The sequence below is a fragment of the Scomber japonicus genome, chromosome 18, assembly GCF_027409825.1.
Source record: "Scomber japonicus isolate fScoJap1 chromosome 18, fScoJap1.pri, whole genome shotgun sequence".
Lineage (NCBI taxonomy): Eukaryota > Metazoa > Chordata > Actinopteri > Scombriformes > Scombridae > Scomber > Scomber japonicus.
Genome location: NC_070595.1, coordinates 22,800,134 through 22,828,026, shown reverse-complemented (window position 1 = coordinate 22,828,026; position 27,893 = coordinate 22,800,134). Strand labels below are relative to the sequence as shown.

General features: G+C 40.5%; 5 protein-coding genes across 11 annotated transcripts; 2 read left to right on the top strand and 3 right to left on the bottom strand.

The window, feature by feature from the left end:
* Positions 1–845: 845 nt before the first annotated feature.
* LOC128378903 (ketosamine-3-kinase-like) lies at positions 846–3,545 on the bottom strand. Its single transcript, XM_053338481.1, has 6 exons — positions 3,405–3,545; positions 2,269–2,420; positions 2,037–2,128; positions 1,854–1,936; positions 1,561–1,683; positions 846–1,467 (listed from the first exon to the last, which is right to left on the bottom strand). Exons 1-6 carry the CDS (start codon positions 3,543–3,545, stop codon positions 1,129–1,131), a joined length of 930 nt encoding a protein of 309 aa, XP_053194456.1. The 3' UTR covers positions 846–1,128.
* A 273-nt stretch (positions 3,546–3,818) lies between these two features.
* Positions 3,819–5,136, top strand: arl16 (ADP-ribosylation factor-like 16). The gene is made up of 5 exons (XM_053338725.1): positions 3,819–3,894; positions 4,295–4,350; positions 4,464–4,580; positions 4,694–4,809; positions 4,971–5,136. The coding sequence occupies exons 1-5, from the start codon at positions 3,819–3,821 to the stop codon at positions 5,134–5,136; spliced, it is 531 nt and encodes a 176-aa protein (XP_053194700.1).
* Positions 5,137–5,928: 792 nt separating this feature from the next.
* epn3a (epsin 3a) lies at positions 5,929–16,804 on the bottom strand. 6 transcript variants are annotated; one of them, XM_053338441.1, is made up of 11 exons: positions 16,530–16,804; positions 13,783–14,539; positions 11,160–11,278; positions 10,386–10,463; positions 9,832–9,921; positions 9,078–9,161; positions 8,735–8,864; positions 8,281–8,457; positions 8,071–8,145; positions 7,736–7,972; positions 5,929–7,010 (listed from the first exon to the last, which is right to left on the bottom strand). In XM_053338441.1, the coding sequence occupies exons 2-11, from the start codon at positions 14,378–14,380 to the stop codon at positions 6,718–6,720; spliced, it is 1,881 nt and encodes a 626-aa protein (XP_053194416.1). In that variant the 5' UTR covers positions 14,381–14,539; positions 16,530–16,804; the 3' UTR covers positions 5,929–6,717. The 6 variants fall into 6 exon arrangements, with proteins under 6 accessions (XP_053194416.1, XP_053194418.1, XP_053194419.1 ...); XM_053338443.1 differs by having other exon boundaries at positions 8,071–8,136; XM_053338444.1 differs by having other exon boundaries at positions 8,311–8,457.
* A 3,177-nt stretch (positions 16,805–19,981) lies between these two features.
* On the top strand, positions 19,982–22,140 carry rasd2a (RASD family member 2a). The gene is made up of 2 exons (XM_053338345.1): positions 19,982–21,381; positions 21,620–22,140. Exons 1-2 carry the CDS (start codon positions 20,838–20,840, stop codon positions 22,138–22,140), a joined length of 1,065 nt encoding a protein of 354 aa, XP_053194320.1. The 5' UTR covers positions 19,982–20,837.
* Positions 22,141–22,941: 801 nt separating this feature from the next.
* On the bottom strand, positions 22,942–27,482 carry rsad1 (radical S-adenosyl methionine domain containing 1). 2 transcript variants are annotated; one of them, XM_053338418.1, is made up of 9 exons: positions 27,075–27,482; positions 26,804–26,937; positions 26,501–26,705; positions 26,047–26,412; positions 25,071–25,134; positions 24,849–24,996; positions 24,467–24,521; positions 24,212–24,315; positions 22,942–24,122 (listed from the first exon to the last, which is right to left on the bottom strand). In XM_053338418.1, exons 1-9 carry the CDS (start codon positions 27,222–27,224, stop codon positions 23,942–23,944), a joined length of 1,407 nt encoding a protein of 468 aa, XP_053194393.1. In that variant the 5' UTR covers positions 27,225–27,482; the 3' UTR covers positions 22,942–23,941. The 2 variants fall into 2 exon arrangements, with proteins under 2 accessions (XP_053194393.1, XP_053194394.1); XM_053338419.1 differs by having other exon boundaries at positions 26,047–26,403.
* Between the last annotated feature and the right edge of the window lie 411 nt (positions 27,483–27,893).

The following is a 27,893-nucleotide window of genomic DNA, read 5'->3' as shown; positions in this document are numbered from 1 at the left end:
AAAGGGATTTAAAATTAAAAGTCCATATCTGCAACTGTATTACTATATGACTCAATAATAACTGAAAAAATAATAACCAATCACAACAATTTCCAATCTCATGAAATAGATGTTTATTCTGACTACTTCTGGCATGCTCCGGTAATTCTCATAGAAACTAAATCTAGAGTTTCAGCTTTCTCTGGGAGGATAATATGATAATAAATACCTGATAGAAAGGGGTTCTTGTTCTTGGCTGGGGGATTTGCTGGGATCAAGCTGTCCAGATACACCAATGAAGCATCTGTGGGGCCTAGGAAGGCCTTAGGTATGTAATGCCAGATTTTGAGCAACACCACTGTCAATAGTGGCACAGTTGATGTTGATGATTAACATAGTTTTCATTTCTCTCTGAATAATAAGCTCCCAGACACTTTGGTTCACTCGAAGATTTATTGTTGGTTTGTGGATAGCATATACTGCAAGAAGTCATTGCCAAACAGCAACATCAACAGGCAAGCTATTATATTGTAGGTAATGTGTACATTATTGCATTCATGGGGGAAATCAGATGTCCTTAGTGCAAACTACAATGCATGAGAATCAAAAATTAAGAGAGGTCTTGCCACACATGCATTTGATCTACTAATTAACAAGCCTGATAAAGTCTACTTCAAATACACTGCTCACATTTCCACTTGCACAAAAGGTAAGTTTTAGGTTAAGCCAGAGCTGAGATTTTGGGAGTGGATTAAGTCTTTCCTTTTTTGTATCGTATTGCATTTTGGGATTCATATACACAAGTCATTCCACAAAAATACAATTCAGTTACATAATTTAAGAGAGGTGCTATGGAATATGGTTTTTGCATTTTGGTTGGTGTAGTGTAGATGGGCCAAGGAGGGTACATGGTCTTGTTGAATCTGTAATTTCTACACAATAACAGAAATTACAATGTTAAGAATGTAATGTTTAATTTCTTTAAAAAAATTAGCAAAACTATAATTGGTCATATCAATGTCAATATATACATTTAGCACTTGGCTCAAGGTTAAGACTAAGCCTTTATTTAAGATGTCATGAACTGTGTGGATGACTTTCTCACTCAAGAACCTCTGTGTGGCTTTCTACAGCTGGCTGTCAGTGCAGTTATTTCAGTAGCTTCTTCATAATACTTATTGAAGAGCTTCTGTAACTATCACCAAAGTGGTTCCAGTGATTCAGATAGTTGAAAAGTTGGTAAAGCTGGTTTCTCTTTGCAAAGCCTGGAGCTTTCGGGATTTTGTCATGGTAAGCAGAGTGAAAAGAACTGTTGAAGCCGCCAAACATCCCTGCAATTCCCAGCTCATACTCTGAATGGCCATAGTAGGAAGAAGGGTCAAAGATGACTGGGCCTTCTGTGCAATCTGCCACATTGCCTGCCCATAAGTCTCCATGGAGGAGAGCAGGGACAATCTCCACATCTGTGAAAAACTCAGGGATCTTCAGCTATAAATAGTAAAAGACACAATATGTAAGTGACATCTTTTATTTATATAGTGGAGTTTAAAGTTTTTTAGTGGGGTCAATATAAGGATGTACCTGTAGCTTTGCCCATAATTCTCCGGCCTCCCTGTCTCCATGAGATCTCTCCACCATGTTAAGCTGATGCTGCAGCCTTTGCCTGGTGTAAAATGTCACCCAGTCATCCTGCCATTCATTTTCCTAGGAGGTGAGGGGGAAAAAGAGAAAGCCACAACAATATTGTTAATGTCAACTGTAAAATTTCATAGATTTAGAGACCACAAATGTGTACTGCATATGTCCTACATCTAAAAGACTACAATACAGTCCAGTTTCACCTAGCATACCGATACAATAGCCTATATTTTTACCTGTGGAAAAAATCCATAGCATGTAGCTATATTGAACCCAAATTTTTCAACAACAGCCACCTCCGACTGCCCAGCCCCTTTTCCTGTGTTCAATCAAAGAAGGTAATTAGCACTAATTAATCACCAACTCAATGTTACTCATTACTTACATTTAATAAAGTGAGGTCAAGAAAGGTGAATTACCCACTGTCTGCTGCTCTTTATTTAATTTTTCCAACTGTCTCTTGTTGTGAAGATGGAGATCTGCCAACTGCTCCCCAAGTTGCTTTGAGTATCTATGAAATTGAAAATAAAGCAAATTGTTAAAAATAAAAAGTTTTAGATTACAATGTACTATATTGTCACTCCACTGCCCATTTTAATCTGCACCCAGCGCTACAGATGTATTACACAAACTGTATGAGACAGCTCTTACTTGGTAAGACCTCTCATGTCCAGATGTTCCATCACTAATACAGCTCCTCCTGTGTCAAGGTCAATCACCTTCACAGGCTTGGGAACTTTAACAGTTTCTGTCTTCAAAATGGCTTCTAAACTGGCCATTTCCCCATTAAACATCAATTTGGCCTAAATAAAACAACAACAACAACAACAACAAAAACAAAAAAGAACTGGACTGCAAGAGATCGTAGATTTTTTAAAAAAGTTGTTAATTCAATGCTCATTATTGTCAATAAGTTTGATTTTTGGTTAAGGTCAAAAATCAGTGGTAAATCAAACTTGTGATAGTTTTAATGGGAAGGGTTGGGAGTCTCATATATTCTAAATTAAGCACCATATGCTGTGATCAACGTATTGTGATTTTTAAAAATGTGTAAATGTTATGAAGGTATGTCGGTAATGTGTAATGACAAAAAACATCTACAAGTGGTGTAGTAGTATGGACGGTTTGGGTTATGGTAAATTAAATAAGTTGATTGTTATTTTATCCATTGTGCACAAATCCTCTGGCAGTGGCTTTGATAGGGTGCAGCTGCTGGAACAAATCCTATTCACTGATGTGTTTTTGCATTCAGTCTCAGATGAGCATGTATTCACTCACTAGCCTCTTTACTAGGTACACATCATGTGCAATCTAATTCAGTCCAATACAATAGCTCTGCCATAAATGATACATTAAAGAAGCTTATACATTAGTTTTTTGCTGACATTATTAGAAGGGTTCTTTATGTTTATCACTGAGGTGGTAGTGGGTGGTGCTGGTGTACTGGAGTGCATTATATTGAAAGTGTTCCTAATATTTTGCCCACCTTATGTAGGTTAATGGGGTGGGCAAAATATTAGACACACCATTGAATATAATGCACTCCAGTACACCAGCAACACCCACTACGACCTAAATAATAAATATTGAAGTATCACCTTTTTGATGATGTATACAAAAACTAAACATGCATAAACTTCTTTAAGGTATAATTTATGGCATAGCTGTTGTATTGGATTGCATGAGCTTGCACAGGTGCAACTAATGAAGTGTAGAAATGCTAAAATTAACGAAATGAATGTCAGTATGACGCATAAAGCAAGAAAAACAACAGTGGAATAAGATACCTGACTCATGTGATTTATCTTCACAAACACTCTTCCATAATCAGTATCATAACTCTGGCCCTCGCAGATATATCCACCTCCTGTGTGACCAGTTGGCTTCAGCATGACTGTCCCCAGCTCTCTCTTTAACTTTGCTTCCATGGCTCCCCCAAAATAAATTATGGCAGAAATAACGTTATAGTGACTCTGCATGCAGTCCTAAATACTAAGTTTATAAGGGAACGTGAGAGCCAATCAGAACTCTCGCTCCGTTATTTTGGTTATATGACCAATCAGATGAAAGATTAGAATGATTGATGGTTCTTTTGTCCTATCACAGACGCGTCTCACGGTCACATGAGCGTCACCATGGTGCCAAGCGAGGCTTCATCGACTACATGCGATACTTTTATGTCTAAAAGGGGAAAAAACGAAATGAGCAGCAATGAAGTCTGTTTGCTTCTCGGAGCGACGGGTGTGGGAAAAACTCTTCTCATGAAACGTCTTCAAAATATCCTCTGTGTTCAGTTCGTAAATTGAACGTTTGGGCGTATGTTTCATAGCTAACACATTTAGCTTGTTGAGCTAATGTTACAGTAATAGCTACAGTAGTAATGGTCGTAACTTTAAACTGTAACCTTACATAGATTTACCATCAAAGAGTTATAAATGACATTTCTCCATTATCTCGGTTGATTTTTTTGCTGTTGTTTTGCATTGGTTCAAGTTCAAATAGAGTTTCAGTAACTTTATAGATACTAAACAAGATGTGTAGGCATGTTAACGATGTACACAAATTACAGGTTACTGAATTATTTCACAGCTGCATTGACATAAAAAACGCGATCGAAATTGGCCAAATAGTATATTGAACTTGTATTTCATTTCAAAGCTCAACAGATGATGTTTACAGGTTAATTTGCATGGATTAGGTGAACTGGGTGCAACTCCTTCTACTCTGCCTACAGTAAGTATGAATACAAAGTGTGGAGAATCTATTTTGATATGTTGGTGAAATTGTGTTTTACTTAGCCCCTCTGTATATGCTCTGTTTTGATGTGTGTCTTTACACTTGCACAGGTAGGAACCAACCTTACAGACCTGACACTGAAGAGGAAGAAACTGACAGTGAGAGAGCTGGGAGGCTGCATGGGCCCAATATGGCCAAGTTACTTCAAAGACTGCTCATCTGTAATGGTATGTTCTTTATGTACATCCTTCATCTATCTGGACACACTTGGAAATATATTTGGAAAATACATAATTAAGTGTTGGAATAAGTGACTGTTCCTGGTTTTGTATTTTCATAGTTTATGGTGGACTCAGCCAACATTGCTCAGATATCCTCCTCCTGTATCAAACTGCAGTCAATACTCTCTGCTGAGCCTTTGCACAGTGCTTCTGTGCTTATTCTCTTCAACAAGAGGTGACAGTCTAAGCATACACATCAAACACTATATTCACTTGTTGTACCTGCAAAATGTCAGTCAGCAGATACAACACACTAATGGATCAGATATCATAATTCTGACTCTAGCAGCAGTTTGTGCTGTTTTCTAAAAAGTTTTTTGTCTCCATCTTTTCCAGGGACATGCCTTGCACTATGAGCCTTGTAGAAGTAAAGTCACTGTTTCGAATGGATGACATCATTGCATCTGCGACTCAGCCAATCACAACACTTGAGCTCAGTGCCCGTTCTGGAGAAGGGCTTCAGGATGTGCTAGGCTGGCTGGAGTCTATCACAGTCAAATGATCTATCATCTATCTTGTAAAGTGATGCTACTGTAAAAGGACCCTGAATGAGGTCTCCAAGCCTTTTGTGTAAAGACAGTGTGTAAGGACTGTTAAAACACAATTTGAGAGGGTATAATATTCTCAGTATGTGTCAGACCCTCAAATCAAAAACACTGGACTCAATGAAACCATGGCAGGAGGTACAGTATGACATCAAAAACGATGCTTCACCTTAAGTATCATATGAAAGTAGCGACTGCCCATCAGGGGAATGGAAACAATCTATGTTAAATCATGGGAGGATGGGGCCAGTGTGTGGTTGGCCACTTAATAGTTATTTATGCTGTCATACTAAAAAGGATTTCTCTTAATGAAACATTCAGTATCAATATACCTTTTTATGCAGGAGGAATTCTAAACAACAGTCCGTTGCAGGGATTCGTAGTGTGATCATTCAATATGAGAGAGTGACGCACAGGCAGAAGGCAAGACTTTCCAAGCCACTGGACTTGCATATTTTCATAACATTGTAGGAAACGTCATGTTACACTAAGGAGGGTTTAGTCTCTGGCTGGAAAAAAGAAGCTCTTCCACCTTTATTGTAACAGCGTATGAGTAACAAATGTTCAAACAAAGCTTCCCTTGTTGCAGTGATTCCTGTACTGCGGCACAGTAGTAATAAGTTATTGCGTGCAGGTGGTGTTGAAGTGAATGATAAACTATTGATGTGTGCCTGTGATGTAATGATTTCATATCAAATGTACTGACATCATAGGAAATGAGAAAATGCAAAACAATAAAACCAACCAAAGAATGAATGAGTGTTCTAATTACACTCTTGTATTTGATGAGTCAGTGGTTCACAAACAATTAATAAAATTCATGATTCATACATTTTCTAATGTTGCTTTGCTTATAGTAAATCCTGAAGCACTTACAGTCCTCCCAAACTCCAATTTTATCCAGTTAACCCCAGCAATTCCTTTTACTATAGTAACATTATATATGCTGATGTTTGTCATCAGCTCTGGTCCAACAGAAGCTCCAGACTTAACCATGTGGATGCAGAAACATTTCAGGGACTGGCCATGTCTTTAAGTCACTGTCAACGCTTATAAGAAAGTATATGACATCAGCATCCAGTTACGCCAATAACACAAACAGCTGAGTGAGCCGGATACTAGGTTGACTAGTATCAAAGTGCCTGGAAATTATGGCGAAGTACAGTGACAACAAAATATCAAAAACTGTGCTTTTGTGTAGGTGTCTATCTGAAGTTAATTAGCAATAGATTATAGTCTTAAGAAAGATTTACATGGCATTACATGACATTTTCTGATATATAGGCATTATATCTTATGACCTATTATTGCATTCATGACAAGAGGAGCAGGACAGGTTGTTGCAGTGAAAAGAAGAACCAGCTTGCATCAGTCTAAGGGTTACTGTATTATACCACAATATAAAAACAACTAGGAATAGGGGTTTCATACAAGGCCTTGGGGGCTGCAGTTCAATCTGTGGTTAGAGTGATACTTCAAGAGCAAAACCTAATGGTATTCCCCTTTTTCTATTGTATTTTCTCCAGTTTAGTTGGTCCTCATAAGAAAGGGTTCTGATTGTTCTGTGCTGCCTGTGACCCCTGAGAGCTGGCTGTGGAGAGGGGCAACAAGGGCTCAGGGAGGCTCACTGGCAGGCCTAGGCCAGGCTGGGTGGGGTGAGTGAGTGATGCAGGAAGGCTGGCAGGCTGGTGGCTCATAGGCAGGGGCAACGAGGCACTGTACGAAAGAGAAGTGGCTGCAGAGGCGGATCCAGAGCCAGAGCCCATTTGATTCAGAGTTAGTCTGGTCTGCTCAGCTTGGAATGGATTTGTGGCTGAAGGAGCACTCAGACCTAAACCAAAAGAGACAAAAAATAGATTACTTAACCAGTTATTCAAGTTCAGCAGATCGTTTCTGAGAATCAGTTAGTCAGGGAATCTCTTGTTTCATGCATGGGCTGATCTGAAACTCTTTCCCACTGGTGCTTTTAAGATTGCTCAAGCATATGCGAGTTAAATCAATTAACAAGTTGTGCTGTCAGTAAACAAATCCCAAAATACAAAAAATACGGGATGGAAAAGGATGATAAAAATGCAAACAGAGAAAAAAAAGGGGTATGTCTGCAATTAAAATGCTTCAGCAGCACACTCCTTTGGTCTAGATAAAAACCAAGAGGGGATTTAAAATTAAAATGAAAAGTCCATATCTGCAACTGTATTACTATATGACTCAATAATAACTGAAAAAAAGCAAAACAAAAAACTTTGACAGGAACAGGGAAAGGTTTATAAAATGAAGAAATAGAACCAAGAAATTCTCATTAAAAATGTTGCTCTTCAGCAGCATGCAATAAGAGACTATTTAAAAAGTAATTTACCATATGACTCAATTATAACTGAAAAAATAATCACAAGAACCAATCACAAGAATTTCTACTCTCATGAAATAGATATTTATCCTGACTCCTTCTGGCACACTTTGATAATGCTTATAGAATTTGCATTTGATTAACTAAATCTAGAGTTTCAGCCACCAACAAATCCCCTTCACTGGTCTTAATAATATCATAAGAAATACCTGGTAGAAAGGGGTTCTTGTTCTTGGCTGGGGGATTTGCTGGGATCAAGGTGTCCAGGTTCACCAATGAAGCTGCCGTGGGGCCTAGGAAGGACTCAGGGGTTCGACATGTACGGGGGCTGGGGGCAGCCAGGCTTTCTCCAAGACGGGACAGGTCAAATAGCTCAGGACTGCCCTCTCCTCGTCCATTGACATTCATCCGACCTCCATCCATGGCTTCATCAAAAAGATCCCCATCTAATAGTAGAAAAAGAAAGGGTTTTGACACTGAAACTATGTGTGGAGCACAGTAGCAACATCTACAGTGGGAATAGTAAGAGAACATAATTGATTACCTGAGGGACTTCCAGTTCGGGGAGAAGGTTCCTTGAGAGCCGATGGAGCTGAGAACGGATCAACTCCTGCAGCGGCTATGACAACATGACAGAACCAAATCTAATTTAATTATTGTGAAATATAATAATTATTAAAATAATTTAAAATATCTATATCTATGTGGCTTCTTCGAGCTTTATAAGTGCATGTGTGCTCACACACACACACACCTGTGCCCGCCGGGAAGGCCCATACTCGACCTGTGGCGTTGGGGTTGGAGACATTACTCTGTGGGCCGTCCCAGGGGTCAGCTGGGGGCTGGCTTGGTTCCCATGGTGGGGGAGGGCTGTTGGAAGTTGGCGGTGCCATCCAGGGAGACTCTACTCTCGAGGCATTGGTGCTGCCTTCTTAAATAACAGAGATGAATCAGAGAGAGATGTTCTACTGCTTTAAGTTCTTCATAGCACATATGGTGCTGTGGACATAAAGAGTTTTATCCCAAACACTCCCAAGTCTACTACTGTACAGTCTACCCATTTGCATGAAAAAAAAAAATAGATTAAACTGACTGTGTGAGAAATGTTTCTTCCTTCAGAGAATAAACATTTGTGACCAAATGGCTTAAAATGACTCAACCTGAACACTATACTAATGATTTACTGAACTCGGTGCTCACTCACTCACCCATAGAGTCCCAGGGGTCTGTGCCGCCCGCACGAGCAGCCGCCTGGTATGGGGCATTATTCCAGTTTTGGTCACTTGGAGGTGGATCTATGGGTACTGCAAAAACATCTACCAGGTCCATGAAGGCAGTCTGACCACACAAACAGGACAAAATTGTGTTCATTTAGTATACTGCTTCAGTACTAACTGATACTTTTCTAATCTTTGACGACAACATAATTGGTGAAATTTTCAGTGTAATCAATGGTTCAGATCAAAAACCTGATGAGAGACCCTGCGAATACATGGTTATTCTATATTTCATCACCCCCATTGAGATATTCCATACCCCAATATTTCATACCCCGCCTTTCGTCTGCATCTCAAGTTTGCTCTCCTCCAGAGCTTTCCGGAGCATCGACTCATCTCCTTGACGACTGAGTTGCTCCTATCAACAGATACAGACACATGGATGCCTTTTGGGCATGACAGCTTCCGGCAAAATTCACATATTGTCACATCATACCATATTTATGTGTCAGTGACAGCAGACATGCACAAAAGCCAGATAGATGTGAGGCATGGGCACAGACCAGAACATTCTCTGGTCACAGAGAGGAGAGAGTGGAGCATCGCTGTGATCTCTAACAGAGCATTTCTATTGTGCTAAAGTACATTGGCATAGTGAGAGAGAAAACAAGGGAGGGAAAAGACAAAGAGACAGAGTGAGACAGGAAGAGAGAGGTGGAGTAAAATAGTTGCAAAAGATAACAACAGAGTGACAGGTACAGTTTAAAAAAAGGCAAAGCAAAGGAAGCAGTGGGTGTAGACAGAAGAAAAAGAATTTATAGGTGTAATTAAAAATAAAAAGCCAGACAAGGACAACTTTAAAAAAACCTAGAGCATGAAATAATGGAGAATTTGCGCATGTTGCCTTGAAGTGATTCAAACCATTGTAAACTTCTTATGACTAGAATATGGAAAAATCTGAAGGTGATCCTGTTTGACTCACTTAATATGTGTGGTGTCTGCAAATGTAATCTGCAATACTAACAGCTCCAAATCAAAATGTGTTTCTTTGCCCCGCCACCCCCGAAGTGACCCCTGAGGAACCCTACCTGCTGGTGCTCCTCCTTGCTCATGCTCAGAGCTAACTGGAGCTGGGTCTCCTCATCCATATCCACTGGGGCAGGTGCGGGTTCGACTGGCTGTGAGAGTGTCAACCGGTGAAATAGACTGCAATTAGTATTTAAAAATCATTGTCTGACATCCTTTACAGTAGGATTGCATGCAATTCTACTAACTTCCCAAGCAGAGTAAAGGGATTAGTCCCTTTGCCCTCCCCTGACACCAAACCAGAAGAGGTCAGAGTGTCTGAGATGGGTATCTCTGGTCTGGTCTAAGAGGAGACATTCAAAGGTTAGTGAAACAGAAGGATGACACCTCATCCGATTAGTCTCTAGTCACTGGAGAAAGCTACATGTCCATGTTGTTGTTCAGGGGTGAGGAAGGCCATATATCAAATCTGGGGGGCGGAGAAAGTGAGTAGTACATGCAGTTGTTTCCCAGAGGAGCACAGACACTGGGTGGTGAGGTTTAGAGCAACAGGAGATGTGCTGTAGGGGGAAATGATGCAAAGCAAGGGTTATCCCTGATCCTAGTGTATTTGTACCTTGTGGGCCTCTTCCTTGCTGAGACTCATAGCGATCTGGAGCTGGGTCTGTTCATCAATATCCACTGTGGGAGGTGGCTAGGGTCAAGCAGGAAGGGTTAGGAGGAAGACTAATCAAGGAAAAGGTAAAATCACTCCTGACTTATCTGAAGTGATTGATTAAGAATTACAATGTTTGAGGTGTTTCTCAATGGATCTAAATTTGATCATTAAAAATCACAGCTGATTACAGAAGAGGAGACTGCAATGCACAACAGTACATCCCCATAGCAGCCGAACATAAATCACAGAGGACAAAGACTGTCCTTGCCATGGAGACTAGGACTGGATGTCTGTGCTTCAGAGTGGATCAATGCACACATCCTGTCTGGGTTCTCACTCTTTCAGCAGCTTCCTCACTCTTCAGTATTGCTCACACAAAATGCCATTATTGAATACATCAGAGACAGAGTTGATGATAGCACTTTCTGTTAAATGTTCTGGGAAATGGTGGCTGGCAGTAACAGTGCTCCACCACCATGATGTGTGTGTGTGTGTGTGTGTGTGTGTGTGTGTGTGTGTGTGTGTGTGTGTGTGTGTGTGTGTGTGTGTGAGAGAGAGAGAGAGAGAGAGAGAGAGAGAGCTGTTTAATGTTTTACAACAGCATTACTACATGACATGTCTGCAGCAGGGCAGCAAAGAATTATTTCTGTCAGGCGGATGTACTGTAAGTGCAAGGAGTTTGTGGTCAGTAGAAATGTGTGTGGGTATGTGTGTTATCTCAGTTAACGATACCTTTTCACTTTCTTCTCGGCTCATCGCCAAGGCCAGCTGCAGCTGCAGCTCCTCTTCTCCGCTGGTCGTGGGCCGAGCTTGCTCCAGGTCTGGAGCAAGTCGAGGAGAGGAAGAGGAGGCTGCAAACACAGAGAAAGAGCAGTGAGGATCGGGTTTTTAAGGGGGAGCATAAGGTAAAATTGACAGATGCATATAGAGGGGGTAAGAGATGAAAGACAAAGACAGAAACACTTAAGACTGATTTTTAAGAGCCGGTGCTGTTTTTGCATGTTAATTTTTTTCCATTGGTGGTTGTTTAGGGCCTTTGCTGGCATTGCTTGCTATGGTCTGCCTAACTCTGCCTGCACTCAGAACAATGGTGCGCCTGTGTAGAGAGCTAGGGTGGTGAAGGGGGAGAGGAATGGATGGGTTGGAGTGGGGCCCACCTTATTACCCCAAATCCTCTGGATGGGTTCCAGGACTCAGGTCCAGGTTGGGGGGAGGGAATGGGGAGGCTGGCGGTACACCAGTCTGGGTGCCAGGCATTGGGTCATGAGGCTAAAAGAGGGCCGCCAGCCACACGTTGGCAAGGTCAGGTCTCAGAAACCCATCACTTCCACTGTGCTGCCCCTCAATATCCCCCGTCTGAGCTGGAATGCTTGCTGGCAATTAGCTGCTGCTTACCTCCTGACCCCCACCCACACAATCCATCACAGTCCAACCATGTGCTGGTGTCGAGGAAGAGACAACCACCTGAGTTGTAACCATTAGTCAATTGATCAACAAGTTAATCTACAGAAAATGAATCAGCAACTATTTTGATAACCGATTGCTTGTTAATCATAAGTAATTATTTTTAAGCAAAACTGCTAAATATTCTTGAAAAATGTGTATGTTTCTGTTTTATATAACTGAACATTTAGGTGTTGAACAGCTGGTGGGACAAATCAAGATATGTGATGCTTTTACCTTGGACTTATGATGGTCATTTTTCACTATTTTCTGACACTTTACAGTCAAAGTGATTAATCATTTAACTGAGAATATATTGACAGATTAATTAATAATGAAAGTAATTAGTAGTTGCTACCCTAAGCCCGTATGGTCTCATTTAACCATTTAAATCACTCAGAGCAGAGGCAGTCAAACAAACTGCATTTAAACCGGCCAGAGAACGAGTAAGCACACATATATGAACATTGGCACACACTAACACAAACAAACATTTTAAAACTTTGCTTTTGCCGCCTGGGCTTTTTTGGAAGCATTCCTATCTGGATAAAGACCAAGTAATTTTAATTAAATGCTATGACTGCCAGAGTGTGAAATTGTAATAGCATGAAAGTCAGCCACTGTCTGATAAACTGAAGCTTTAAACTTAGCATTTTGTGGCGTACTGTATTGTATGTATTTAGTCTTCCTGGGTATTGCAAACCAGCTCCTATTGTAGCAACACTACAGACCCAGAGCTTGACAGCAGTAACTGGCCATATGTTTCTACTGGCACACCTTTAGGCCCAGAAAGGTATGCAAGGAACGTGTATCAAAGGGAAAATAAATTTGAGAAAAGTTTACTTTTGAGAGACAAATGGTCATAAAACAGCCAAATACCATTTGTAGGCATGTCTCTATTTATACCATGAAAAAGCCCACAGACATCAAAGTATAACCTAGTACCAGCCGTGCTACTGACTGACATGTTTTAATTAACACCACACAGACCAAACATATGCCAAGGTATATAATACACAATTACGAATGCTGCATACAGCTTCTAGATGTTTTTTCACAATATGTTTTCACATTAGAGCTTTTTACTGTAGTTGATAAATCACATCAGATGTCTTAACCCCTACACACTCAAACAGGGATCAGTTAGGTCATACATTATCTAGCCACCTAACCAAGATTGCTGCAGTAGCTTGGCAGATCAAACATTGAGTAAACGTGGTATTCAACGGTGGTTTCATGTTAGTTTTAGAGACAAGCACAAACAGGGCCTCCTCTCTTTTGTAAATTCTGTTTTGCTGACGTGACTGTAAACTGGAGAATGAAAAGAATGCAGATGTCCAACTATCTATAGAGAGCAAAACTGAAACACTTTCTATTAAATCACTGGAGAATGAAGGCAAAAAGAAATTAATATATATATATATTTATCAAGGTGTATGTGTTGTCAGTATTAAAATTGCATCTACCTCAGTGAGAACTGGGCAGACAGTTTCAGTCGAAAGTTTATACACACCTTCCAATTCACATCAATGAGGAAGTGTGTCCAAATGTTTTGACTCATACTGTATAACTGACAATATCTCTATAAATTGTCTGATTACTTTTTTTTGTCATGAAATGGACATCAATCTTAGGTGACTGATAAACTGAGCCGTTAAGGAATTATTTTACTTGCATCATCCATGAGATCAGATTTGAATTTATCTGATGAACTCGTGGGCCAAGTCAACTCATGACCTGTCATGTGCATTCCTGACAAACGACAGATCAAATGCCACAGGAAGCTTTCAGGTGTCGTTCAGCTAACTGTGCCCTTTGAGCCACTAAAGTAATGTTACATTACATGTGAAGGTCACTGCACTTCCTGTTCAAAAAGGATGCATAAAATTAGTCAGATGTTCCTGTTACTCACAGTGGACGGAGGATGGTGAGTCTCTGCACCTGCCAGACTCATCCCCGTACAACCCTGCTGAACTGGGATGGCTAGTGCGGCGACCTGGATATGGAGGAGGCATGGATCCAGAGCCCAAGCTACCAGTGACCCCCGCCATGCGTGTCTTGGTCTTCAGTGCTTGGCTCCTCTCTTTCTTTAGCTTTTCTTCATCCCTCAGGAGTGCTACTAGATGCTTGGCCTTCTCACGGACATTGACACCCTGGTCACGTCCATCCCGATCTATGTACTGGAAGTCTCTCAGAGTCTGGATGGTGTATATGTTCTCTCTGCACTCCTGAGCCACACGCTCAGAGCCCGTTTTGATCAAGTAGTCCAGCAGGGTCAGTGCCTTATAAACATGGCGCCAGTTTTTACCGTGGTCATTGAGCCGCTTCCAGATCATACCCATAACCTCAGTAAAAGCCACTACATTGAAGGTCAGGTCTGCGATTTCGGACATAAGCGAACTGGGAGGACCCCAAGGGTCATTGGAAGTGGCCTCCCGGACCTTGATCTCAGCCTCTGTATAGTTGTTTACCATGTTTTTCATCTGGCGGCGGAGCGATGAGGTCTGCATGATGGCAGTAGTGTTTGACAGGTGGCAAAAGATAGTTAAACAGCAGGCCAGCCCACTGTGTTGCCTGAGGCAAGGTGTATCGTTAAGAGATCAGTTCAGTGGAAAAATGCAAGAGTCGTCCTCCTGTTTGCAACTTCAGTGACGTCCACATGTATGATCCTGCTGGCAAGGAGGGCACAAATGAGATGTAAAAAAAGATCAATTGAGCTTGTTACAGCTTATTATTCTTATTTTTAAATCCTATATTAACTGAGAAAGATAACAAAGACATTAGATCTTCAGCCTTGTTACTTTTCCTGTATATCTTTTCTAATTGCACTTGTGACTATATCTCAACTCTCACATATGTTTCTATTCAGTAATTGTGTTTGGAAGATGAGGTGAACAACTCAGCACTTTTAAACCATGTGAAACACAACACCTGGGCTCAGTTTTCCCTGAGACAACTTGAAGAGATTTGTGTTAATACAGTGCATTGTTCCTAAATAAGCAATAATCAGCTATTTTTAACATTCAGTCTGACAAAATAAATTTCCCCTCCCTAAGAAGTGAATATTATTTCCAGACCTAACTTGACCTAACAGTTTCCAATCCAACGTGCCATTATAGAAATCTGTGTTTTACCTTTGAGTGTTATCAGTACAACGGGAGGGGCTCTGCTTCCCCTGTTTTTCTGACCTGATTACATCATCACAGCAGCAGTAGGGTTTCAAAGCATTTGAGCACAAAACAAACCAGCTGAACTCCTACACTATCACATTGGCAGGTAGTCCACCATAATCACTTATTTTTTTAATTCTACATAAACAATTTACATCAGTACAGTATCAATCACATTGGACATTGGACTTGGCCGGTGAGTCAGTTGATCTGATAAGGGTTTAAATCCCTTTGCTTAAGCTGTACTTTGTCATGAATAGTTTTGAGAATGGAAATTAGATTAGAAATAGCATCGACCCTTGAATCAGTGAAATACTGAATATGACAAACTTACTTGATAATGGGTGTATAATACATGTTATACTCGATACATATTACCTTTGAATACACTGACAGTGTAATAAAGACAGAAAACTAAAACCATTTTAGTTTTTAACTTTTTTTTAAAAAACCTCACCAGGCTGTGGGAATACCATGAATACAATGTGGCTGCACTGACTTGGTTGGCAATATTTGACGTACTATGAGAGAGCATCCAATGCTGTCAATAGATTATTAAGTGGTTGTTAAAAAATGCCAGGAGCTCAGCTGACCACAGGGTAAACCTCTAATGGTGACCAATGCAGGCCCAGTTTACAGTACAAACCTGCTTCCTGAATCCTGGGATTACTCATCTAAAAACTATGAGAGGGATAGCTATCAACTCAATTAAATTCCTGTGACTTCCTATAAATCAAAGTTGATAAAAAATGGAGGCTAAATGCAGCTACTGACAGAGAAAGCAGTGCTGTAATACAAAGTTCAGTGTGGCCCAAAACTCTTCCTTTCACCTGATTTCTAATCTAATCTGGATGCCTTCACTACACTAACAGTTATAATGAAGGTAAATCCATTTTGGCATCTTGATTTAGACTAACAAACCACTGCCTGAAAAGTCAGACTCTTCCTATCAAGAACACACCCAACTCATATCTTTACCGAGAAAACACAAGATTCCTCATACAATTTATGACCTTGGCATGCTGACACATTGGATTGAATTCTCAGCACTGTTTTGGAAGATTCAATCAGTAAAACATTTTGTTCAGATATCTAGAGTAGGACAAGAGTTGTTGTGTTTTTTAATGAGTATTTAGCCTACACTCTTTATCTATATAGGAAGCAAAGTCAAAATTGTTGCCAGATCAGGCCTATGCTTGTCTAGGTATGTTTTATTATGCCATACAGATGTATAGAATAACAGTAAGGCACCGGTTGAAAGCTCGTCTAAATGTTTAAGGATTTCTATGACATGTCCTTTTTGTCCCAAACTAGGACGAGTACGTGCATGATCATGCACATTGCGTCAAATGGGATGATCGCGTAGGTGAAGTATCTGACCGTGACTCAGCTATGCTTCCGAGTTTCAAAGTTGAAACCTCGACAAAACAAGTAAAAAACAACTAAACTAAATCTCAGAGCGATTCACTGCTTCTACTTTCCCTCTTACCTTCATGTCATAGCGCGTCAGGGTCCCAACTTGAGCAGGCTTTGGGTAGAGGAAGCAACGCCTCCGCCTCTCGACATATCCCGTAGCTTTCGGACAGGGGGGAAACAAGTGTATAAAAGATACTTAGAGCGCAGGAGGAAGCAACCGAGGAAAGCCGTGTGTGTCCACAATGTATCCAATATTAAAACGCGGCGGCGCTACTGTGTTTCTAAACTTTGTTGTGTGTGTATACAGCAAATCGTAAACCAGGCACTGCGCTTGCAGATGGCACAGCCCCCCTGAAAACACAGAGTGAAAATGGATGGAAGAGAGGAGGGAGGGAGGAGGGAGGGAGAGAGAAGGGAGGGGAGGGAGGCCTGCTCGGTGCATGCAGAGTCAGACTTAACCCCTTCGCTGCCTGTTGGGACAAGCATCTCTGTCTCTGCTGGCTGGAGCATGCAGGTGACTTGAGCACGCTGAGGACAGACAAACAGGATTGTGCTATATACACAAAACAGAAATAATTACACGCTGTGATGTGTACGTGGAGTGGTGTATGTATCTCATATCCTAAACAATCACAGCTAGTTAGGGCTGGGCAAATTGGCCAAAATCAAATATCACAATATTAATGCAATAGTACTGTAGGGATGACTATTAGTGCTTTCACGAGACATTTAAACAATGAGTTATTTGATAAATAATCAATATAATGATAAAGTAGGTATCACTTTACTGTAATGCAGCCTTTAAAATCAGGAAAAGGCATCACTTATATCCAATGACATCAAATATCTAATCTCATATCACCATATCAATCTGATATTGATATATTGCCCAGCTCTACTACTCTACTATATAACTATAACCAACAAACAGAAAGTAAAACCTATTAGTGGCTAGCACATATCCTATAATTAGGTAGAGATAAGATAAATCAAGGCTATGCTGGCAATCCTTCCTAACAGTGCCAGTGAACACGTCATCCCTGTGGGATTCAACAAAGAACCACAATTTCCTTTTCCGCAGCCTCATCATTACATCTCTGCTCTTTACTTATTCATCACCACTAATGGGATGTTCCAAAGACACATCCTTATGCATTATACAAGACCTAAATCTTTACTGTATTTAAGTTAGCTTGGATTCTATCAAGTGTACTTTATGCCATATAGTAGTCTGAAGCCAACTGCTGTGCGAGGTGTACTGGAAAGTACAGACGGCTCATATCATGATTATCTAACTGAGGGAGAGAGCCGCAGGAGAGCGCTGCAGTGGGCCTTGTGGTTGGTTGACTGAGCAGGATATACAGGAAATACCAGCTCCACCTTGAAACAACAAAAGGCACGACACTTGGAGACGACAATGGGGCAAAGTGTAAAGAAATTGAAAACTCATCAAGCTGAGTGAAACTGGCTCTTAAGCAGCACTTGTAGGGATTATCTCTTGATGAATGATTATAATAAGTTTCTCTCCTGGCTGTGGCAGTTGCTCGTCGCAGCTCCCTGTTTGATTTTCATGTGACTCTCACTGATCAGGTTGGTTGAGCTCAATTTCACATAACTCCTCCAGCCCTCCTCTTGTCTGTCTTGCCACCCTATGTCTTTATTTCTCCTGAAAACAGATGCCTGAGCATTCTTTGTTTCCCAACAAAAGCCTGATGAGGTCAGTGTAGGGGTGTGGGGGACGTGCAGGCGAAAGCTGGGAGAACAGAGGGGGAGGAGAGAGGACAGATAAATAACACCAGCCTACTACTACTGCATGGCGGTGATGTCACACAGGAGAGGAAATATGACTTCTTGTGTGAGAGGGTGTGTGTGTGTGTGTGTGTGTGTGTGTGAAAGATGGATGGACAAACAGACAGATATGTGTTTTTTTGGGGGGGTTTAGTTTTGAAGTTCATCTTTGTTGCTGCAACAACTATAATTACTCAACAGTTTCTACCATAGCAATCTTGTCTTTAAAATGTATTTAAATAAATCATGAATAAATTAAACTTTAACTTCACTGTATATAACCTGTTTCTCTTTGCTGCCCTCTGGTGGTTTGGTTGTTGCTATGCAGTGCATTACATCTTTGGTCTTATCTGAATACTAGTGCGGGTAAAGTTGTCCATGTGATTTAAAATCACTGATCACCAGTCCCCTTTGCTGACAATGCAATGTTAAAACTGAAAGTCAGGTATGAAGGGGTTAAATTCCTGACAAATCTGCCCTCTGAAATCAGTTCACACAGGCTAATATAGGCGTTTTTAGATAGAGATAAGATATCTGTAGTATGGAGATTTAAGTACTATCACCTAATGATGCTGATTGTAATATGACGTCTGTATGACACCCTGTCTCTCCAGTGCTTCTGTCATTTCTACATTTGTACTAAAAAACAAAAAAGCAAATAGTTAATTTGTGTTACAGCATTTGTGAGGTATTTTTAGACTGTGGCTGCTTCTATTTATTTACAGTATTCATTTTTAAACTTGTCAAAAATTGTACAGCAGAGCGGTAGTGAGGTATGAATGTGCCCTCTGGAATCAAAGCGATGACTCGTTTATGGTTTATTTTTGTATTTGCAGTTACATATGTTACTAACTGATGGGCTGCTTATGTGGTCTAATAAATTCACATCCACAATTAACAGCCATTAGTCCCGTATGACGTTGTACAGTGATTATGGGCAGTTTGACAATAATAAAAATACATGACTGTGCCTTGCATCAATGTGAATGATAGTAACGTGAAGGTTTTATGTTGCTGAGAGTATAAGATGTATAATAGTATAAGCCACAATGAACTACAATATCAAAAATTGAATTGTGTCTTCTCTGGAGAAGATAATCCATTGTAATTATAGAAGGCAGCTAAACTTCAACAAATAATTAATGACTCACTGTTTGGATTTTGTTATATTTCATTGTTTATTTCATTAATACTGACTTCTGGCCTATACACACATACAAGCCAAAATGTTTATCTTTCATCAATAGATTTTCATAAATTTCAGGGCTATGAATGTAGCACCTCTATTAAATTATTACAACATGATTTTTGGCTACAGCACTATCTTGTTAAATTGAGATTGCACTCTCCATGGCAATCAGCCCTTCTTTTCAGCAACCCATTCTTCAGGTTCCCAGGAAGAAATGATTATGTGGGCTGTCTATTCAGAGTGCCCTTGGTTTGTGAAAAGGATGGTTAAATGGAGAAAAAGCTAAATATAGCGTGTCTTGGTGTATTGCATTTGGTGCTACAACCTTTTTAGAGTTTAGTTCAATACTTTTGATTCTTGCAAGGTATGACATGTCCAAGTTTCACTGTGTTCTCACACAAGACCCTTACCCTAAATTTGATATATTGATTTTTAAAAAATGCATTTGTGTTCTTCACCACAAAGATGAAAGTTATGATTTATGGGCTTGTAGTGAATCTTCCAGCATTTTTAAAATATATTTATATATGGTTATACAGTAAAAAAAAAAAAAAATCGGACTGTGGTTGCTGAAGCTGATGTTGCTGCAGAGGACGCATCATCATGTTTTGTGAATCATAGAGTACAGAGTGAGCTGTTTCTGGTCGTGATCACAGAATGCAACCAGGAGTGAATGCAGGAGCAGTTCATATTGGCTTCATGAATAACAAAATCCCAAATGCACTGTTATGTCAGGCTGTGCAGGCACTTATTGTTGAGTGGTTGCTGTTATGAAAACACTGTGTGGTAGTTATATGAGCACATCCCCTGACCAGGGATATGAGCAATTATGTGGAATATCAGTCCACCAATTAATTCATCCATTTATCCTTAATGAGACAGGAAACACTTCCACCTGTAGGTGCTAAAAATACAATGAACAGATCAGAATGTGTTTATGTTTTTATGGTTTGTTTCAGATTAAAATGTTCAAAAGGACATTTTATTTTGTTGCATGTCAAAAAGAAATGCTGCCATTTCTACTTTGTTATAAACCACAGCCTATTTATTTTGTTTCGTTATTTTAACACGTATGGAGAAAAATAAATACAATTTTGAGCAGATTCGGAGAGCTGCGAAGTACCAAGTGAACTACAATGTATGTTTCCAGACCTTTCTGGAGCTCATTTCTTCAAAGGAAAATTACAAAATCCTGAAGTGGAGATATTGAAGGCTTATTTTCTCGTTTCCTTTGTGCTTTATGCTTCTATAAAAGGAATGAGTTTCTGGTTGAGAGTCGATGACGCAGAAACTGCGCTCGGTGTAGGAGTATAAGAGGAGCCACTCCGCTCTACTTGGTGCACAGATGGGGAAGCAACTGGGTTGGTGAGATTCTGACAGCCTCTCGGTGACGTTTGAAAGAACATGGAGATGAACGCAACTGAGAAGTTTTACCTTCCCGTTGATGGCATCTTCGAAATGTTCAACTCTTTCACCGGGCATCAATCACCCATTACGCACCCAGTTCTGCAAAGCACAGTCCTTACCCCAGCACTCCAAACACCCAAAGTCTCAAACATAACGAAGACTGGTATGGGCATCATCAAAATGGTCAAAGGGTGCTGGAGACAACAGGATAAGAAAGTGGTTACGAGGAGATCCTCCAGTTCTGGTAACCGGCCGATGTCGACTGATCGACTCCCCAAAGGGTCCGTGGATCTGCTGGAGCTGGGTCTGACCAAGCCAAAGAACTGTCACAGAATAGTTGTGCTTGGCGCACCCAAAGTAGGCAAAACCAACATGCTCCAGCGGTTCCTGGGTGAAGACTTTGAAGAGCATTATGAGCCCACAAGCGAAGACTTTCACAGAAAGCTGTTTCAAATCGGAGGTGAGGCATACCAGATTGATCTTCTTGACGCCGCAAGTGAGAGGGACTTTCCTGCCAAACGGAGGTTATCCATACTGACAGGTGAGCCATTGAGATGATTATCATTAGTGAGGTCTTAAATTTGACAAATGTTAATGGGATCAGTGTCGTTTAAAGTGGATAAAGAGTGGTTAAAATACAACTTCACCTCTAAAATTGTTGTTTTAGGAATCAATAAAAATGTTGCAGGCCTAACCTCAATACAGACAAATCTCAAAGTATGGGAAAAGTTATTGTTTTTAATTAATTAATTCTTATTCTTAATGAATTCTTTCTCCAGGTGACATCTTTCTGCTCGTCTTCAGTGTGGATGACAGAGACTCTTTCACTGAAGTCTGTGAGCTTCTCAACGAGATCAAAGCTGCTAAAGCGAAATTACTGAAACTGAAACATCCCGCGAGAATACCAGTCGTGTTATGTGGGAATAAAGTCGACCTGGGAGCAGAGAGAGCCGTCAGCCGGTCAGAGGTGGAAGAGATGCTCGGTGAGGATGTCGCCTTCTTCGAAACCTCGGCTAAAGACGGTACCGGACTGGAGGGTGTGTTCACAGCCCTCGCCTCTCTTGGCGGACTGCCTGACGAAACCAGCCCTTCACGGCACCAGATCGTACCCATCCTCACGTATCAGGCGATGTGCATCAGCCAGCGAGACAGGAAAAGGAACAGTCGTACGCGGGAGCTCGGTGCGCCCTGTGCCGCAGTGGATCCTCTGGCGAGACGCCCGAGCTTCACCAGCGACCTGCAGATGGTGCTTGGATCAAGCACCAAACAAAACAAACCCGAGAGGTGTCAGATTCAATGAATTGTGAGCCTTCTCGATAAACCAATTGTAGTAGTATGCTGCAATGTCGTATTATGTAAGGAGTTATACTCTGCAGCACCTGGCTGGACCAGTGCATTCATATTTTGTTTTTTTGTACATATAATTGCGTTATGATATCATATAATAAACACATTAAATCTTTCTAATTGTATTGTATTGTCTGTTTAATCAAATGGCTCATTTTAATGTGGTCGAGACATGCACTTCATGTAATAAAAAGAACAAGGAGACAGAGCGAGGTTACATTATCCTCATGAATGTAGGAAATCGATTGTTTTCTAATGATGGTGAAAACATGACCGTGAGTGTGCGAGTGGGAGGGAGCACAGTGAGGAGATGACTCAAGCACCGACCTTAAACATCTTCTACCGTCATCAGACACGATACATTGTTCATATTTCCAGGCGCCCACGCACTATGAATGGTATCAAGGACTCAGGTGTGAGAATGTCTGTTAATTAGCAATCTATCACACTCCTTTATTACCATGGTATTTCAAGCTAACAAAGAATTAAAGCACCTTTTCATTAAAAAAAAAACGAGGGGAGAAAGGGAACAGACTAATGGACTCTATGAGATCAGCACCATGGAGAGAGCCCACTGATCATTAAACTGAGCCCTCACTATTGTATAGCCACTGAATATTCAATTTATTTCCTTTCACTTGTAAAAACACTAATTTGATTCATTCAGAAGTGCAATTGTGGACCGGATACATCAGTCTATGCTCATATTCATCTCTGAATACGAAAGCAATTACAAAGCCATGACTATTTTCTGAGTTTAATCTAACCCATAATCTAACAGTTCACACAGATTGAGTCCAAATCAAGACAGATTTTTTTGTATAAATGTACCAATTTATAAGGATTCATTTATACATTTACATGTCAAACAAGAGTTGAAATCTACTGAAAGTAGTCATCTTAAAATGTCTGTCAGTATGCTGAACATGGTCGCTGCTTAAATAATGTCTGTATAAAGTTAGATTAATCTGTTTCATAGTTGTATTAACAAAAGCAGCAACATTTACATATATTCTCAATATACACATTATACTTAAAAGGAGGGGTGTGACGAGATGTCGTGACAACATTTCTCGTCAAGGTGAATGCTGTCTCACGAAGTAATATTCAGGGGGTGGCAAAAGCTAGAAGCTTCTGCCTGCTGAGAATATCTCAGTCCAAAGTAGGAGATGAGGAGAAGAGCTGGGTTAGGCCGACCTCAGGCTTTTACAGTGCTTGCATATTGCATACTGCATATGATAATTCACACTCAGAAAGTAGAACTGAAGTGACATTCATTAAAAGATGATAAATTAAAACATTTCCGAATGCACCTGCACTATACATTTTGTGACTTTCAGTCAAATAAAGGACTATTTTTCCAGTTTCCATCTCGTCTCGTGAAACCAATATTGTGTATTGTGTCGTCTCGTGAGCTGAGTGCATCATCACACCCCTGCGCAAAAGAAATCCATGCTAACTCAATCCATTTCCTCTGAACCAATAAAGTAATGATCTCTGGGTGATGTCTGAGAGAGATTGAGATTTGTTTTTTCAGTTTCTGTTACAGCCATAATTACCACACAGCACCTGGAGATTTTTACAAATGAAAAACAAGCGTCATCCACACCAGTGTGACGATAATTGTTTCACTTTTCTTATTATAGCTTGTGGTGATTTGAGTTACGATGGCAGCTGAACGGAACAGTAGGACTTAAGGGAAATAATTCAAATGAATAATGTACATTAACCTGGTTTTCTTGATCAATATCAGCTTATTTTCCTCTGAAGTTAGCCACTTTAATAACATTACTGTTATCGTGGGTCTTCTCTGTTTGTGCATCAGCTTGGTGGTCACTTTGTGGTCTCTGAAGGATTTGTGTTTCTAACTCCAACAGTAGCGATGGCAGCATGCTGTCCAGCAAAGCCAGTCCATCCCAGGAGCAGCGAAGACCACTAAAAAAAAGAAGAGAAAGAATATGCAAAATTAGAGAGATTCAAAAAGAGAAAACTTTGCATTTAAGTATAATAAAATGATAAATCACCTGTCATCAAGAATCAGTTGTCCACTCTGTAGGAACTCATGGACATCAATGGACGTACCAAAGACTTTATGAAGACTCAGTTGAGGGCAAAACAACTGCCAATGCTGTTTAAAACCAGAAAATAGCAAAAAGCTTAACCACAGTTCACCATTCCACTGCATAATGAATATCACCTTCACTGATAGAGAAGATAAAAACAAACTGTGCTGAATAGAATGTTATGTGGGTATAAAGGTTTTATTATGTGCTCTTCACCTTGTGAGTAATGCCCTCAGTCATTCTCATTCCCATCACCAGCACCTCCTCCAGCCTGCAAAACAAATATCTTCCATAAGAGAAATATTCACAGCGACTACACGTTGTAATTAACAAGGACAGGACAGAGTGAGCAAATGGTTTGACAATAGCACTTCACAAGGACAGAAAGTTTGAAAGTACAAGCACGTGTACAGCGACCTCAAACACCAAGTTTCTCACATTCTGTTGAGTTTCACTTTCTGGATTGGCTGATATATAGTTGTTATATTTCACGTAGGATTTCTTGATGAACATGGGAGCTGCCCACGTGTGTTATACTGTAAGCCAAATATACTCCAAATGAGACACGACACTACTTCCTGTAAGTGCAACAGCTCACAGGGAAAGATAGCTGAGTTGAATCCTCCTCCGCGTCCCGTGCCCCCTCTGTTGCACCTCACGGATCCAGACATCGGGCTCCAGAGTCTGGGTCCGGGCTTCTCGATTGACACTTCCCTCCCCCAGAGGCACGAAGCGCCCGTGTGCTCCTGTCACACAAGAAAATATTAAAACAAACTTCCCCCAAAAGTTCAACAATCATCAGTCACTGCTTTTAGATTACCTGGGCCAACACCGATGTACTGTCTTCCTTTCCAGTAGCTCATGTTGTGATCACTCGCTGCATTCTGCATAATACAAAGTGAAGCATTGTAGTGTTGCTGTGATTGTTCTTATCAGACATAATAGAAATATCTAATTAAAAACAGCAACACGTATTTTTGTTTTTTTAAAAGGAATCACATATTATATTTATATCACTATTCCAAAACCTGATCATCACATTTCTTCTTACTGTCAATTCCAAATGTGTTATCTGGATTCTAAGTTGCAACATGTTTTTACTCTTTTTGTGAATAAAAATTTACCCAGAAACAGAGTGGAAGGAGCCTTAAATAGCAAATGTATAGGTATAGATTATGCTAATGATGATATCTCACATAAGCGCACCTCCTCATGAATAGATGTGTCCTTGTCTTCTATAGTCCCCCTGCAGTAAGAAAAAAAGGTTTTTTCTTCCTGTTCCTTCATCATGTCTGTATGTGCTAGGTTTGACATGAGAAAGCTGTTTTCACATTCATCGGCTGAAAGTGGAAAGTTTCTCTGTGCTCACAGAGTTTAAGGTGTGAGCTTATAATGAGGATTTGTGGCATCATAACTAGTTTTTAGCCAATTCTGGTCTAATATTCAACTTACACAGGAGGAAATTTAAAGCCTCCAGTGCACATACACTGAAAATGAACTTTTCAGTGAAGTAAGAGACATTTTGAGTCCAGCAGTTAAATATATGAAATGAAAAATATTTACATATTCAGAGATTCTGGAGTTAGTTTCATTTTAAGGCTGAAGAGGGGTCTTTAAATGCTGCTGTAATGCATTTTATGAATTATGAATTGCCTTCAGTATTCATAAGATTCCCTACCAACAAACTGGTTTTGCTTATAATATTTATTAAAGGACCAATGCCTCCAAAGAGGAGGAGGACACAATTCTGAGATTAATAATTTGTGAAATTAAATGTCATTCTACTGAGGACTTACATGTCTCGCAAAGTTTGACACCTCATACTGCTGAAAGCCATGCTGGTGGAGACTCCTCCTGGCACACTGGTACATCTCTGCTGTCACGTCATCAGCGGGCACAGTCATTTCACTGCTTTGCACCTGTTTAAAAAGCTGGGTGCCTCGCTCTAGAGTCAGCTGGTACAGAGAAACGTGGTCATCACAAACCCTCAGCAGCTCAGATAGCTCTTTCTCCCAGGATTCCACGCTCTGTTTGGGCCGGCCAAACATGACGTCCACGGACACCCTCCCGGGGCACAGCCTCCTTGCCTCTTCAATAGTTTGCAAAGCCTGATGAGAACTGTGGTCTCTTCCCAGAATTTTCAAGTCCTCATCCTGCAGAGACTGACAGATTGAAATTTTGATATGGGGGGATTGTGATATTAAACATAATCTGATGTTCTGTGAGTAGTATTCTATAGATTGTAGTCACCTGGACCCCAATGGAGAAACGGTTCACCCCTGCATGGCAAAAGTCCTCTAACTTTGACATTCCCACGGGTGTTGGGTTGACCTCAAGTGTGACCTCAGCCTTATCTGAAAGGTTTGCATGCCTGGAAACAGTTTCGAGGACAGCAGAGATGGTTGAAGGGTGTGCCAGGCTTGGTGTCCCACCACCAAAGAATACTGAGGTGATGCTGCAAGGAGAAATTAAATAAAAGGTAGAATGGGTGAGGCACAAAGCTGCAATGAATACTGGATGATTTCATGTGGACGGTGTAACAAATCCTCATACCAGGATACCTGACTGAGCTGCAGTAATGTTTCTGTCTCCCGCTGAAGGCACTCGGTCATCATGTGGTTATTGTTGGCTCTGGGTATGTACTTGTTAAAGTTGCAGTAGGAGCACCTTCTGAGACAGTAAGGCCACTGTAGAGGAGAGGAAGACTTTGACATCATTTGGGCACATTTTTAAACATGACATACTTGCATTAAATAAAGGCCTAGAGTCTAGACAGAAACATTCATGTGTGTTTCATCATTAAATTGACCAAAAGCCAGCTCACATGCACATAGAGAGACGCCTGCTGTGTGAGATGTGTAGATCCAGCACGTTCAAACACATCTTCAATGATTTCTCCTCCAGGAGTCCCTGAGAAGCTGCGCAGACCGGGAGAGATTACACGTCCTGACGCACGCAGCGTGTGTTTGATCATACTGGTGACAATATTTGTTTATCTGACGGCAGATTGTCTAAATCCGAAGCTGTCCTTCATTTGAACACATGGCTATACAGTCTATGCTTATTAGTCGCAGCTGTACGCGTGTAAAAGATACAGAAATGCATTTTAGGCTATAAAGGTTTACATGACAACAGTGTGGAGAATATGTAACCACAATGTAATGTAGGCCTATAGTGTATGTTTCAAGTTCCTTAAGCATAGACGTCTCCTTCTCCTTCTCCTTCTTCTGCTTCTGCTTGTTTGCTTCTTCTTTGGTTTCACTGGCGGACTACAAACCAAAATTAAAAGTGTATGGCGCCCCCTAGCTTACTAAAAAACAACCGAAAACCCCTCATAAACTTAATAAAGAAGATATTCTGGATATTAAAGCAGATTTTTATTGTAGTATTTTATTGCTATTTATTACATGTATATATTCGTTTTATTAGTACAACTTGTGGGTCATTTTTAATAATAAGTTGTTGTTTTTCAGTTTTTTTCTATTTGATAGTCAGATAGCCATTTGTTTTTATGTGTATTACGTGTGGCTATCTATCTATCTATCTATCTATCTATCTATCTATGTATTTTTCACTCCCTTCTTTCTTGGCTATGACTTTTTCATGTATTACATTATTTCACCACACTGAGGCGCCGTTTTAC

Coding starts and splice junctions, on each gene's coding strand:
- LOC128378903 (XM_053338481.1), bottom strand. CDS start 3,545: ATGGAAGCAAAGTTAAAGAGAGAGCTGGGGACAGTCATGCTGAAGCCA. Junction 2,129..2,268: donor GACATGAGAGGTCTTACCAA/GTAAGAGCTGTC, acceptor TCAATTTCATAG/ATACTCAAAGCAACTTGGGG. Junction 1,684..1,853: donor GCTATGGATTTTTTCCACAG/GTAAAAATATAG, acceptor CTCACCTCCTAG/GAAAATGAATGGCAGGATGA.
- arl16 (XM_053338725.1), top strand. CDS start 3,819: ATGAGCAGCAATGAAGTCTGTTTGCTTCTCGGAGCGACGGGTGTGGGA. Junction 4,351..4,463: donor CTCCTTCTACTCTGCCTACA/GTAAGTATGAAT, acceptor ACACTTGCACAG/GTAGGAACCAACCTTACAGA. Junction 4,581..4,693: donor AAGACTGCTCATCTGTAATG/GTATGTTCTTTA, acceptor GTATTTTCATAG/TTTATGGTGGACTCAGCCAA.
- epn3a (XM_053338441.1), bottom strand. CDS start 14,380: ATGCAGACCTCATCGCTCCGCCGCCAGATGAAAAACATGGTAAACAAC. Junction 9,922..10,385: donor GCAAGGAAGAGGCCCACAAG/GTACAAATACAC, acceptor ACACTCTCACAG/CCAGTCGAACCCGCACCTGC. Junction 7,011..7,735: donor CAAGAACCCCTTTCTACCAG/GTATTTCTTATG, acceptor CTTTTGGTTTAG/GTCTGAGTGCTCCTTCAGCC.
- rasd2a (XM_053338345.1), top strand. CDS start 20,838: ATGGAGATGAACGCAACTGAGAAGTTTTACCTTCCCGTTGATGGCATC. Junction 21,382..21,619: donor GAGGTTATCCATACTGACAG/GTGAGCCATTGA, acceptor TTCTTTCTCCAG/GTGACATCTTTCTGCTCGTC.
- rsad1 (XM_053338418.1), bottom strand. CDS start 27,224: ATGATCAAACACACGCTGCGTGCGTCAGGACGTGTAATCTCTCCCGGT. Junction 25,135..26,046: donor TGTCAAACTTTGCGAGACAT/GTAAGTCCTCAG, acceptor TGTATTATGCAG/AATGCAGCGAGTGATCACAA. Junction 24,522..24,848: donor CAACTCAGCTATCTTTCCCT/GTGAGCTGTTGC, acceptor TTTGTTTTGCAG/GCTGGAGGAGGTGCTGGTGA.